Below are 13,944 nucleotides of genomic sequence, written 5' to 3'. Positions count from 1 at the left end.
CTTGTGTGTTTGTACTGCTTTTATAGTGTGACGTTTACTCAAAACAGACATCATGTCATCTGACCTTTGATGACCTTAGAATCAGGTTAAATTAATAAATTATGCCAAACCAGCCCTGTTCCGTTTCAAAAATGTTGAATAAGTTCAAGGTGATCCTGCCACAGATCATATCTGTGTCCATTATTTGTAACATGCAGCATCTCTGTTTGACCTTTTGAGGTTCCTCTCCACACTGTATTTGGTAAACAGCATCATTGGAACAGGATAGTAGAGCCAGCTGCTGGTGTATACACAAGGGGCTCTGCCCTCAACCACCTTTGTTGTCATTTCCCCACTTTGTCGCTCAGACGGGTCCATGACGGGTTAGCCTTGCCGAACTGCTCCTGTCACACAAGTCAGGAAGACTAAGGGTATCCTGTATCATTTGCAGTTGTTATTCAGCGGTACACTTTGCCCCCCCCCATCCTCTGCTGTCTCAACTCCAGCAATGTCAGGCAAGCCTTGTTCTGCAGGTTCAAAGTGAGTAACAGGATTTGCATTTAGAGTTGCACTGCGTACTTGGTGAGTTCAATAAAGGTCGGCCAGAACAATCTGATTCTGCAGTACGTAAAACGTGACACACGACATCACTTAATGGGATGTTGGGAAAGGCTGTGTAGTAGCTACAGACAGACAGACAGACGGATAGATGGATTGTTTTATTTATCTACAGACAGGAATTTTTTTCTAGAAATGATGCTTGCACTGTATCTATGTCATGGTTCTTTTTTTGGATCTCATTATATTTTGATAATGACATGTCTATTTGGACTACTGAGACATGTCTCCTAATCTCGTGTGATTGGGAGTGACTGATGTTTTTCCACCTTACAGCCTGTTTGTAATAGCTTGTGTAGTACTTCAATTCCAATTCTCCCAGGGGATTTGAAATTAGGATGGATTACAAGCCCCCCCTCAACCCCACAGCGCAGCTCAAGCCCGTCCTTATATGAGGAGACACTGAACTGGTGAGGTCAGTGATGTGGTTCCACTGTGGCTGGATGGCTGCTGGTTGCTTGGCCGGTCAGGCTCCAGTGGAATGCGGGGTCTTTTGTTTGTCCGCAAGAGGAGTGGGTCAGGGGGAGAATGCCATTGATGGTTGCAGAGAGGAAGAATGAACCTCCAGGAAGTGTTTTCTCTCTTTGCTTACTCCCCCACTCTCATTCTCTTTCCATCCTTCCCTATCTTTCACTGTGTGTGAGAACCTTTCGCCATGCTGAGGCCACAGTTCCCGGGGCACAACCACTGCTTTGTCTTGCCCCTGTGAACACACAACCCCTCCTTTGCTGTGCGCCCAAGTTTGCCAGGGCCATGAAAACACACGGCGACCTATTCTTATCTTTTCGAGATATCATTTGTCTTATGCTTCAATCGTGTCGATTCCCATCATGCAGACAGCTATTCCTTTTTTTGACCCCGTCACAGATAGACTAAAAATGGAATAAAAAAATAAATAAAAAAAGTTGGCATGCATCTACTCCGTGGCCCCTTACGACCGGTGGCTGTCGCGTCCCGTCACATTTCTCATTCCCCCCTGTGTCAGAACACAAGGAGGAGCTGCAAATGGTCCTTTCAAAACACGACAGCTGGAACACAGGGCAAAGGTGACAGAGGCAGTTGGGAGAGCTCAGAGAGGGGCACGAGGAAGAGGAGAAGAAAAGAGGAGGGGGGGGGCGCACGAGATGAGCAGCTGCAACCTCAACTGTTTCTCCCCCTGTGCTGCCATCTTTTGCTCTCTGGAAAATATTTTAATTACTCAAGAGGTTAAGCAGATTTGAGACTTTTCTCCCTCCGCATAAATCATCACTTGTGTCTTAAGACTGTTTGGGCTATCACAGCCAGGAAAAACATAGCCAGTGGGTGATTCGGTGCCAGGGAATTCCTCAACTGGAAGCAGGATTAGAGAGAACGGCCCTTTAAAGTTCCCAAAAGGACTGACAGTCCAAATTACAATGCATGATTTATCATTCTTTTCAAGCAACAAATTCTTTGTGACCATAAAGTTTGTCTTTCATCCACCGATGATCTCAAAACCACAAGCAAATCTTTGTAGGCTGAGGGATGGTTGATTTAACATTTTAATGGAAATTTCAGATTTGCATAAAACTCAACTAAGTAGGAAGGACCGTTTTGAAGCTATTGAAAAGAGAATGTTTTGTGTGTTGTTGTTTTTTTTATTCCAGCTGACTTTGGGGGCGAGGCGGAGTACAACCTGGACTGTTTCGTGAGCCATTCATACTTTTGAATAAACAAATTAGGATGTTCAATACCACTTTTTTTTCAGACGGATACAATTACGAGTAGTCAAGTCTCTGATACCAAGTAACCGATACCACTAGTAGTTTTGATACATAATATTTCTATTGAAACAATGACAGATAATTAAATAGAAAATACATATACTTATAGAAGTTACATCCTAATGAGCTTATGAGACATGTTTGGAATTCAAAAGGGAAAAACATTGCGTCAGGCATGCAGAAATTTATTTAGCAAATAAAAACATACATTTTGGTAGTAATACACCAATAATCCACTCTAAGCATTACTACAAACCTTATAGACACGAATTGCATCTAAATGGGTGAATAAAGCCTTTTTGGGTTGTGGTGCTATTGGGCCACCATCAACTATGTTGAGGTGCTGTTAGATTATGCAGGTGTCCAAACACGTACACAGGAAACATCCTGGTAAGCATTTCAAATTTCTTAAATAATTGAAATTTGCAGAACTCAATTTAATCAAACGTTGATGTGGAAAATATTTTCATCAAGAGAAACATGTTTGTTGTGATGAACACTGCCACTACATTTTAATATTGGTTAATTATTTTGCAACTGGGCGAGCCATATATTACTTGTGGTGACACTTGGTTCAATAAATTTGAGAACTACTGGTGAAGACCGTTTCCTTGTTGAGCCCCAGCGCTCCGCTTTCGGGTGTGGAGGGAGGACCGCGCATTGAGCAGACAGGTGTTTCCAGCAGCAATGGATGTTACAGCCGGAGTCCTCTGCTACTTGCTGCCGCTGTGTGCGTTCTCGCAGTAGTACACAAGTTTGTAGCTTGGGGGCCAGACGCTGTCGCGAGACTTGGCGGCCCACACGATCAACCTGCTCGTTGACACACACAGCAAGCCAGCCAGCCAGCAGCCGAGCAAGACGAGCGGAGCGCAGCCTGCCTCGCCGGGCATTGGACGGAAAGCTTGAAGAACCGACCAGGGGGAATCCAACATCTGGCCGCACATCATGATTATAGAACGTCGACTTGTCTAAGTGAGGAAAAAGGAACACGGACAACGGAGAAGGCGGAAATAAATGTGAGTGCGTTTTTTTTTCCCCCGGTGCGTTAGAGCGGAGCGAGGAAGCGAAAGTTGAAGTGACCACTCGCTGCTTGGCTCGGTTCATTTAATTTTTTTCCCCCTAAGTGTCCTTCTAAATAAGTCCTAAACACTTTTATGCAATATTGTGATTCCCCATTTGCACTTTTTCCCCTGAACCTCATTGCGTGTTGCGTTCATGTCCACATCGGACGAGTCAAACTTTTAATAACCTAGTAACTAACTAAGTAGTAATTCTCATCCTAACGCCGTAGCATACTTTCTTCTTCTTCTTTTTTTCATCCGATGGGTACCCATCGATTGAAAGTGAGCGGCAGCGATGGTGCGATCTTGTTACACTTTCGGGGATCTTTTCTTGTTACAAAAAAATGGTACAAGTGGACAGCTCAGAGGTAACATATGGCACAAGGGGAGCACAGCTGGAGGTAGCGTTTCCATTGCGGTGATGTCAGAGCAGCTGACTCCACAGCTTGGAGTGTAATTAGCAAACAGAGCAGCAGTTTACTCACTCCTTTTTTTTTTTCTCCTCCTTTTTTTTTTTACACTTCTTGCCCGGTGGACGGGTGCGATCATTTCTACTCCCGCTTTGCTTGTTCTGTAAACACAACCCTGCGTTTGTGTGCGTCTTCCGAAACGCACAAATCTTTCTGGAAGCTCAAGGAAGGGGGATCATTCAGGAGAATGGGTAAGTTTATAACAGTGGAATAATGGTTCATAAATTGGAAGATTTGCGTTAATGTGTTCTTTATATCATTGCAATTTATCTGGAAGATTTTGCAGTGGTTTTCAATGTAAAACTGGTGATATTTTTTTTGTTATTGGTAAGCGTTATGCTTTGACTTTCTTTGCAAAACTTCACTCTAATTGCAAAGTGATCTGCTCATATGAGTACTTCTTGTTTAAAAAAATTATTTTCCACATTCACATTTGTACTTATCAAGTTTTATGGTGATTAAGATAGGGATGTGACGCTTTGACTGTTTCCGTGTTTTGGATATTTCCACAGGAAATTCACTAAATTAAGTGTTCTTGTAGGGGAAGTTTTGAGTTTAAAATGGAAAGAAATAAAAATTAGTTTGGACAGAAATAATCTCACATATATAACATTTTTGTGACAACTTGTCTCGGTAGTGAATCGAGAACAGATTTGTTGTGTTATGACGAAAGTTTTGGTTCAATTGAATCAGACTCAAGCACGATTTGTATTTATTCTAAGGCCTGTTTTATTCCTAAGGTGTGTAAAACTGTCATGCCAACCTCTGTGTCTATTAACGCAAGCAGAAGTGTGTGGGCAGACTCCGGCGGGGCCCAGAGGTTTTTTAATCCAGGCTCTGCTCTTGGTAGCTTCTATTTGTTTACCCACCATCCTGTTTTTCCTGTTTTTCATCAGGTTATGAGGGAAGAATGGAGTTCCCAGACCATAGCCGGCAGTTGCTGCAGTGTTTGAGTCAGCAGCGTCACCAAGGTTTCCTGTGTGACTGCACCGTTCTGGTCGGGGAGGCTCGCTTCAAGGCGCACAGAGCCGTGCTGGCCTCCTGCAGCATGTACTTCCATCTCTTCTACAGGGACCAGCTTGACAAAAGGGACGTTGTGCATCTCAACAGTGACATTGTGACAGCGCCGGCCTTCAGTCTGCTGCTTGAATTTATGTATGAGGGCAAGTTGGAATTCAGCACTCTACCAGTGGAGGACGTGCTGGCAGCAGCCAGCTACCTCCACATGTACGACATCGTCAAAGTGTGCAAAGGCAAACTGAAAGACAAGGAGCTCTCCTCGCTTGACGAGAAGATGGGCGAGGCTTTCGGACTCAGCTGTTTGGAGCGGGACAATTCCTCGGACGGCGAGCCGCGCGGTGACAAGCAGCCCGGAAGGCGACGGCCACGGGGGCCCCCCTCCCCGCCGGAACAGTTTGACACGGACAGCGGCGAAGCGGGGCTGGCTGTCAGCGACTGTGAAAGGTCTGCGCGGAACAGGCAGAAGGCAAACGGTCACTCCGGCAGGTCCCCGGACCTTGTAGGTGTCAATTATGTGTCAGCGGAGGGCGAGCCTTGCGTCCAAACAGCTGGAAAAACAAACGCCGATGTCAGTAGTTCCACCGTATCACTGTCCCGGAGGTCCCGGGCTTCGGATGACATGGACTGCGCTCTGGATTTGTCTTTCAAGCCTCTGTCTACCAGAGATCCCTTACAGGCCTCCTACATCTCGGGACAGCTGGCCCTCGACAGCCAGCAGCAGGGCATTGAGCCACTTGTTAAAGATGAACACGACTTGCTGTCAGAGCAGGAGGACAGTGAGCCCATGAGCCCCGAGAGCCAGCGCTTTGGGAATAGCGCCAGGAGCTCAGTGGTGACAGGGTTCGCTGCCCTCTTCCCAGGCAACAACGGCTCCACCGCCGCCCTCCTCTCCCAGGAGGAAGACCTGATGGACGAGGAGGGGGTGGCCTGCGGGCGGAGGAGGGAGGGCACCCCCGGCGGGGAGGAGAGGAGGAGGGGGAGGCTGCCGGGGGACAGCGAGGAGGAGGAGGAAGACGACTTGGCTTCTTCGGACATCTCCACCTCCAGCGGTGTGCTCTTGCCCGGCGGGCAACAGGCGTGCGTGTGCCCCCTGTGCAGTAAAATCTTCCCCAGCCCGCACGTCCTGCAGCTGCACCTCAGCTCGCACTTCCGCGAGAAGGACGGCGCCCGTTCCAAGTTGTCGCCCGACGGCTCGGTGCCCACCTGCGTGCAGTGCAACAAGACCTTCTCCTGCATGTACACCCTCAAGCGGCACGAGCGCACGCACTCGGGCGAGAAACCGTACACCTGCGGCCAGTGCGGCAAGAGCTTCCAGTACTCGCACAACTTGAGTCGCCACGCCGTGGTCCACACGCGGGAGAAGCCGCACGCCTGTAAATGGTGCGAGCGCCGCTTCACCCAATCCGGGGACTTGTATCGCCACATCAGGAAGTTTCACTGCGGCCTTGTCAAAACGCTCGCCATCGGATAAAGCGCTCGACCTGTGCCGACTCGACCCCCCCCCCCCCCCCCATGTGTCTTCTCACACATTAGTATTCACACACTGGCAGTTTGGATTCTACTCCTTGTGGCATTTCTCTCGATGTAGCAACTATAGGAGCAACTGGACCAGACCGGCCAACGGCATCCGCGTGCAAGTTGAACAAAGTAGATGATGCACTTTGTTTGTGTCTCGTGTCCGTGCGTTGACTCTATTTGAAGAGCCGAAAAGCATCCTGAGGGCACAATACAGGATGCTAACGTGTGTTTATACAATCGACTATTTGTGCACATAGGAGATCAGAACCGTCCGTTTTCCTACTTTAATATTATTATTTATTGGGGTATTTTTAACAAGTATTTGGAGGCAGCAAAACTAATGAAGTTAAACTACTGGAATTTTTTTTTTTTTAATTCTTTTCATGGATGTTTTTGTTTATAGGTCAACATTAAAGAAGACAAAACTATGATGTACATTATTGTATTTTGCCTTAGAATCACCTGTCCTGTTTTTAAATCATGAATGTGAACTAATTGAAGAAATGGCCTCATTGCTACTTAAAAATGTACATTCAAAGGAGGGACAAAAAAAAGCTCGAGTCGATGCCTGTAACACTTGTGCCTCTTTAGTGTACTTCTTGAAGAGCGATCTATCGCCATGCCTTTTTTTTGTCAGATCCACTCACGCATACCGGAGGCTAACAAAGGTAATAGGCAGCGCTGGAATGCAAATTGATCCACGAGTGCCCTTAGAAGTGTGTGGCCCGACCATGTAAATGAAGCTCTTATGATGTTATTGATTGTAGAAGAAGACAAACAGCAGATGAGTTTGATATTTCCTGGTATGGCAGCAGTATAAACAAAGCAGTACTTAGTCAACGACGGAATGAGACAAGTGGAAAATCACAGCCGTTCCGCTAAAGATACTTTTCTTTTGGAATTAACATTCTCGTGCTCACCGTAGTTTTTTACTGTATGTTTTACTACTGATGTTGATGCCTTTTAGTGATTTAAAAAAAAACAAAAAACAAGGTTGTGGGCAGGAAGGAGTTCAACTCATTGCTAAATAGTTTCTTTTTTGTGTCTAATCTGTCCTGAAAAGACTTGATCTGAATTTATTTATTAGTTTGGTTCAGGGTTTACTGTAGGTGTATTTTGATTAGCTCGAATGTTGGTACTATTAACTGGTCTTGGGGCTATCTCTTTTTTTTTTTTTTTCCTCTCTGTGCAAATCAAGTTACTGTAATTGTGCTTTAATAGAGAAATGTCAGTCACACGGAACCGAGAGAAGCACTTGTTTTTTTGAGCATGCACATAAAGTAGTTTCAACACTATTTCCTAGGCTGCTATCACAATTTGTATATTTATTGTAAATATATATTCTATTTATGTGTGTTTTTATAACACCCATGGGGTGGAGTGGGTCAGGTGTCTTATTAAGGCTGCATTGTCTTCCCAGGGGTGGGAGTGAAAGGGGGGGGCCAGAGGTAAGCAGACTTGCAAATCAGAATCGGGATTTTCATTCAGCTCTGCTGTTCTACCACAGGAAATCGTTTTTCGACAAGCACAGCCCGCAGTGAGTCGGCATTGGCTACCTATAGAAATGGGACAATACTAGCATTGTCCCCCCCCCCGCGGCCCCCCATATCCACACACAAGTCCCAGGTAGTTCTCAAGGGATCATTGTGTATCTCCCTTCGAGCTGAGGGGTGGGGGCAAGTGCACGTTTCTCTTGGCGCTCTGCTGTATTGAATGGAGGCATTGGAATGTGAGAAATGTATTTAGGCGAAGGGAAACCAAGGAGACTGTAAACAGGTGTATTGTTTAGAGGCATCAAAGTCCTGCCCCCCCCCCTTTTTTCCCCCCAACCCGCCCCAGCCCTCCCTCCGCACAGCATGCAGTTAGATAAATGCTTCATTGTTCTACTGAGGGGAGAGACCGTTGCGATTTGATTGCACACCTATAAAGAGATTATCCGAGTTATCATTGCATCCACATTGATAGCCATGTATGGCCCCTGTTCTAACATTGAATATGTCAAATAAAAAAAATTGCTCAAATTAATTACACTACAAAAATGTGATATTTTACCTTTTTTTTTCCCCCCGCCTGTCAAGATATCAAGGTTAGCATCGATTGTGCAGTAAATATTTAAATATACTTTTATTTACTTGCTGTTCACAATCCCATTTTGGGTCGGGACCCACCAGTTGAGTGACATTGATCTTATGAAGTATTGAATTTTAAAAGTGAACATTAACACTGTCTAATGACCCTCTTTCAGGACGTCAATTGGTATGTTTTTGCTACTTTTTTTTTTAACAAAACAATTGTAGACAGAATTCTGCTTAAGCATCATTGGTACCAACCTATCTTACTGTTACCATTTTCATGAGCACCATTATTCCATGTACAGTGAAACCTCGAGTTACAAACTATTAATCCTGTAACCTTGAAATGTTCATATATTGAGGTAATGTTTGTCAGTGAAATGAATAGTAATATGATGAATCCGTTCCAGTCCCATAACTAAGTTATACCTACTTAAAAACTTTGAACAAGTCTGTGGTTAAAAATAAATAGAATATAGATATAAATCAAAACACGGTTATTAAAAAAAAAAAAAAATTAAAGCTTGGTATTGCTCATTAACATCTACTTGACAGCTATGCGTTATGCATGTTGCCAATAATGGTTACATAGATCATCCATCAGCAATGAACATTTTGGACGTGACACAAATTGTTCATAACTTGTAACTCAAGGTTCCACTTAACGTGCTTTTGTGTAACATTAATAATGTATACAGGCAAGAAAATGCTGTAAGTTTGGTCAGATGTTTCCTGATTCTTGAATGTACATGTGTACAAAGGCAAAAAAAAACAAAAACCTAACACAGTGTAAAGATGTGCATTTCTTTTATAGCGATTATTCAATGCCCCAGGATGTTCACCGAGCGTGCCTTGTCGACACAAATAGGTGTTGCATCTGGAGGCGCCTGATTGTCCTTTGTGCACTTGCTCGAATTCACACAACCCAACAACTACTGATTTCTTTTTTTCAAAACACAATTTTCAATTCATTTAATTTTTTTGCTGCTTTGTGAGAGGTTCCGGGGATGTTATTTCATTGTGTGAATAAATTTTAGGAGGTGTTAAATTGAGGACAAGCATCTATGGGATTATTTTTGTGTGTCCAGTAGTTCCTTGGGTCATGTCACTGATTCTCATTGTTGTCTTTTCATGGAAACAAAAGGTTATGTTTGCCTAACTCACGCTGTATGATTTTGAAGTCAGGAAATGGCCATTATCAAACACTGGATTTGTGTCCTCTGTTGCAGGTTCCAACTGTGAATTTGTGTAAGATCACAAGAAATATTTATTATTATTATTGCATTTGTTTCTCTTGCAGCCTCTGACTTTTCATTTGGTTACATCAGCTAAATGTCAAACGGACAACTTTTTCATTGAAATTGTAGAAGTGCCATTAGAATTTAATATAATTTTTTTTTAATAAGAATCATATATTTTATAGTAATTGCTTCAGTGTTAGTGGTGTAGAGATTAGAGGACAATCTTTGATTAGATACTGAAGCAATTTACTGTGCATTTTACTTGTTTTGTGTGTGTTTACCGAGGTGTGTGTGTGTGTGCCGTGGAAATGTGACAATCTGGATTTAGGTCTTTATAAGACTATGCATAGAATTAAACGGAACAACTTTGTCTGTGTGAATTTTATTGATTTCACTCTTGTGTCTTATTGCACTGTTTTGTTAAGAGTAAAAAGTTTCAAAACAAGCAATAAGATGATTGGCAGCTTGCACGTTACGTTTCCCGATGCAATAATGATACACATTTATTAATGTACCGAATATTTGACATTATGTTTAAAAATAAAATAGTGTTCCACAGGGGGAAAGGTGATTTTGTGATTTTCCCACATGATCAAAAATAATACATTTTAGAGCTATAATTGGAATGCCGCGATTTTTGCTTCTGACATTTGCCAAGTATACTTACAGTATTATTTTGCAGGATATATTTTTGCATGCAAGGCTGTATATCATTTTACTTGCAGTAGAGCATTTTTATACACACATCAAATAACACTAGATGCAAATACATTAAGACAATTTGGACCGTTTTTAATATTCAATTTTTTACCTTTCTCCTCCATGTACCGTTGACGCTGTGTATGAAAACTCCCCACAGTATATTGCTCCTGAAAAAAAAAAAAAAAGTTCACCTTCAGTTACATTGATATTGCCATGTTGAGAATATTAAACCGTTTTTTTTTTTTCTAAAATAAAAACGATTTCTGCATCACATTACAACTGCTATCGGTAAAACATTAAGACCAAAATGTAGCCCTCATAAAGTCTTGCTCTCACTCTCCAGTGTCTATAGAGACAACACAATGTGTCTATAAACATAAACTAAGCTCAAAGACAAGACTGATGAAGATGAGCTCCCATTGTCGCCACTCCAATGATTAATTAAACTGCATAGAGATTCTTATTTGGACATCAACTAATTACCAGTTTGGAAAACTTTTTCAATCATTTCTCTCACGCACCATGAAAGAAATCCAGCTGCTCTGCTTGTGTGATCCCAGCGGGGATGGCCTACGATTCCCACCACCCTCCCCCCTTCCAGTCCCAGCGTGCCCATTCTGGGAACCACATACAGACAAGCGGGCAGCATGAACTACCCCTTCCCCCATCCCCCCCTGCTTCACCTCCACACAGCCCCCATAACTGCGGCCCCAGACTCTCGGCCTCATCCCTCCGCTCCATTGTGTGCGTGGGTAGTCGCTCAGCCATGCTATTGTCTGGGCCCCCGCTCCCCACCACGTACTTTGTGCACAAACAAGACGACACAGCGGCGTTATAGCTCGGGCATAAAGAAAACAAATGTGCTCCCAAGATCATTCCTAAACAGCCAGCCTGTAAATAAAAATAAGAGCCGGCTGATGCAAAGCTACGGCCGCTGTCAACCTGCATGAATAAAAGCAACCGGGCAGCAGCATCTGCTAACATCTGCCTGACGGGATCCACAGCTTCAGAGTGGTTATCTGGTGTGTGAGTATTTCTTCTGGTGCAAAAAAACATTTCACATGGAAAGCAAGAGGCCATGTGATAGAGCTTAGCTGCAGGATGACGAGCCGGGATATGTGCAGTCTAACGCCATGGTGTAATAAAACATTCCTGACCAAAGCCTGGCTCATTGGCTTGTGTGTGTGTGCATGTGTGTGTGTGTAGAGGTACTTGGGAGAAGTTGAGAGGAAAGTACTAAGTGTCTACTTTCTCAACAAGGCCAGCGGTGGGAGCCCTTGACCTCTAAGGGGACGGACTGCCAGGGACAGCTGGTGTGGTCCGTGTTTATTTATTTATTCGGGAACAAAAGACAGGTGGTCACACTTGAAAAGGGCACACAAACACGTTCACGTATGTGCGTGTGTGTGCATCACTGTGCGAGTAGTCAAATTAAACACACACACAGTTTGTTAACCAACCCGAGCATTCATTTTAATGCTGAATTTTGACAGTATTGTTGGATGCACTATAACATTGTCAATGCATTCATCATTTTGACACAATCCAATTTATTTGATCAATATTTTCCTCACATTGGTATGAATTTTTTTTAACCATAGTAGTTAGAGGTGCAGCCAACTTGATAACCACATGAAAACAAGATATTGTGACAGTGAAATAAGATGGAAAATCAGAGGCTTAACTCATCCAACCATGAAATGCCCCGAAGAAGAAAGAAACCATTTGTGTACTAACATATGTTGAATGGTTTGAGTATGAAAAATGACAGAAATATTCTAAGAAATGTAAAGAAAGATGCTAAAACAACTGTGAGTGACATCAGCAACAACCACCAGCGGGCAGGAGTGAAAATCAGGAACATGAAAAAGTATGGAAGAGGTGCAAAGCATAAAAATAAGCATAAAAAATAGGAAGACTTGGTTGGAAGTTGCTCCAAATCCTGTGATGAGCCTAAAAGAATTCTCCATCATCCATGTGACTCAATGGCGGTAATATCTAACTTCTTCTGTGATCTCTAATCTACATTGATGTAAATTGCACATGACTCAACAAAATGAACTCAGTAGTTCATTTAAAAACATCCTGCCTGCTAACTTAAAGATAGATGCAATCAAAAAAAAAAAAGATCAAGAGATCCTTCATCCTGCTATAAGATAAGGACTCTAAACAGCAAACAAAGCAATCAGGCGCAAAACAAAGCACCACAAAAAAAGAATGGCAGGTTGGGGATGCAGGCTTGATGCGGTTATCGGCCTTGCCGTCCCAATACTATTGCAGGGTGGAACACCTGTGTGTGCTCTCCACCTGTACAAGCACTTTAAGTGCACAAATGTGTTCTTACTTCTCCTTTTTAGGAGCGGAACGCTGTGACAGCACCAAGACAGCGTTGCCCTTGCTCCACTGTACAGCTGTCACTTTACACACGCTGGTTGACTCGTATTTATAGCAAGAAGCATCATCGGACTTGACGCTGGCCTCAGACCACAGCTGGTCCCCCCCAAAAAGAATAGCTGAAAGACAAAGCCACGTGCTCCCGCTGGCTGCCTGCAGTCGGTCTTGCCTGGCGGGTTGGGGGTGTTTATGTGACCCCCCCCCCCCCTCCTCCTCCTTCTTTGTGCAGTCACCCATGGCACACACGTACGTAGTAGAATATATCCACACTGATAAAGTAACAGCTGCATTGTCTTGTAAAACTCATCACATCACAATGGAGTTAAGAAGAAATGAAACCATCAGCATCCAGTGCTGAAAGGTGATAAGTAGAAGTGTCAAAATAAACCGGCAACAAATGGATTACCAATTTAATAGTAATCTTTTGGAGCCGTTTCGTTCAAATCTGATTTCAAAATCTCAAAAGTAATAATTCTCCAAATTGTATAGTCTTTGAAGAAAGCAGAGTGATTTATTTATTGTGTTTAATCAAAATAAGATATTTGCAAATATCTTACTTTGATCATCAAGCTTTCTTGAGTGAATCTACTTTTTGTTTTTCATCACTAAGTAATACCAAATAAACAAAACCAATTGGTTTTGTGTCATGCACAAACTGCATGTATGTATTTCTCATAAGAACTGCCACTATCGTTTCAATTAGACCTGGGCAAAGTACAGCCAGGGGGCCAGATCCAGTCAACTGGCACTTTAACTCTGATGACACAGTGGTGACTCTGCAGAGAAAGCATTATTGCTTGCTTGTCCCTGGGAAGACTCTGTTCACATTAATACTAAAGACAGCTGACTGTGGTGTAAATTATTCTTTTATCAGGTTGACGCTTTGTTGTTGTTGTTTTGTTTTTTTAGCCGTATTATACTGAGTAACCAGGAGAGAGATAATACATGTATGTTACATTTTGTGTCTCTTTTGCATTACTGAAGGATACAAGGAAAGATAGTGAAGACAACAAAAAAAAAATATATGAATGTTCATATAACTGGAGATGGAACTGTTACGCTGAGCAGCCAAGTCAGTGATATATCATTCACAAGACAAGTTCCAGCTGTATAGCCAACGGTCATCA

General features: G+C 43.2%; 1 protein-coding gene across 2 annotated transcripts; it reads left to right on the top strand.

Moving 5' to 3' along the window:
* Positions 1-3,117: 3,117 nt before the first annotated feature.
* zbtb42 (zinc finger and BTB domain containing 42) lies at positions 3,118-10,199 on the top strand. Of its 2 annotated transcripts, none has more exons than XM_085932694.1 (2): positions 3,118-3,355; positions 4,767-10,199. In XM_085932694.1, exon 2 carries the CDS (start codon positions 4,781-4,783, stop codon positions 6,359-6,361), a length of 1,581 nt encoding a protein of 526 aa, XP_085788820.1. In that variant the 5' UTR covers positions 3,118-3,355; positions 4,767-4,780; the 3' UTR covers positions 6,362-10,199. The 2 variants fall into 2 exon arrangements, with proteins under 2 accessions (XP_085788820.1, XP_085788819.1); XM_085932693.1 differs by lacking the exon at positions 3,118-3,355 and adding an exon at positions 4,008-4,061.
* The last annotated feature ends 3,745 nt before the right edge of the window (positions 10,200-13,944 follow it).

The sequence above is a fragment of the Syngnathus leptorhynchus genome, chromosome 15 (genome assembly GCF_054491065.1).
Source record: "Syngnathus leptorhynchus isolate UIUO chromosome 15, UIUO_Slep, whole genome shotgun sequence".
In the NCBI taxonomy this organism is placed as follows: domain Eukaryota; kingdom Metazoa; phylum Chordata; class Actinopteri; order Syngnathiformes; family Syngnathidae; genus Syngnathus; species Syngnathus leptorhynchus.
This window is presented reverse-complemented; position numbering and strand designations above follow the sequence as displayed.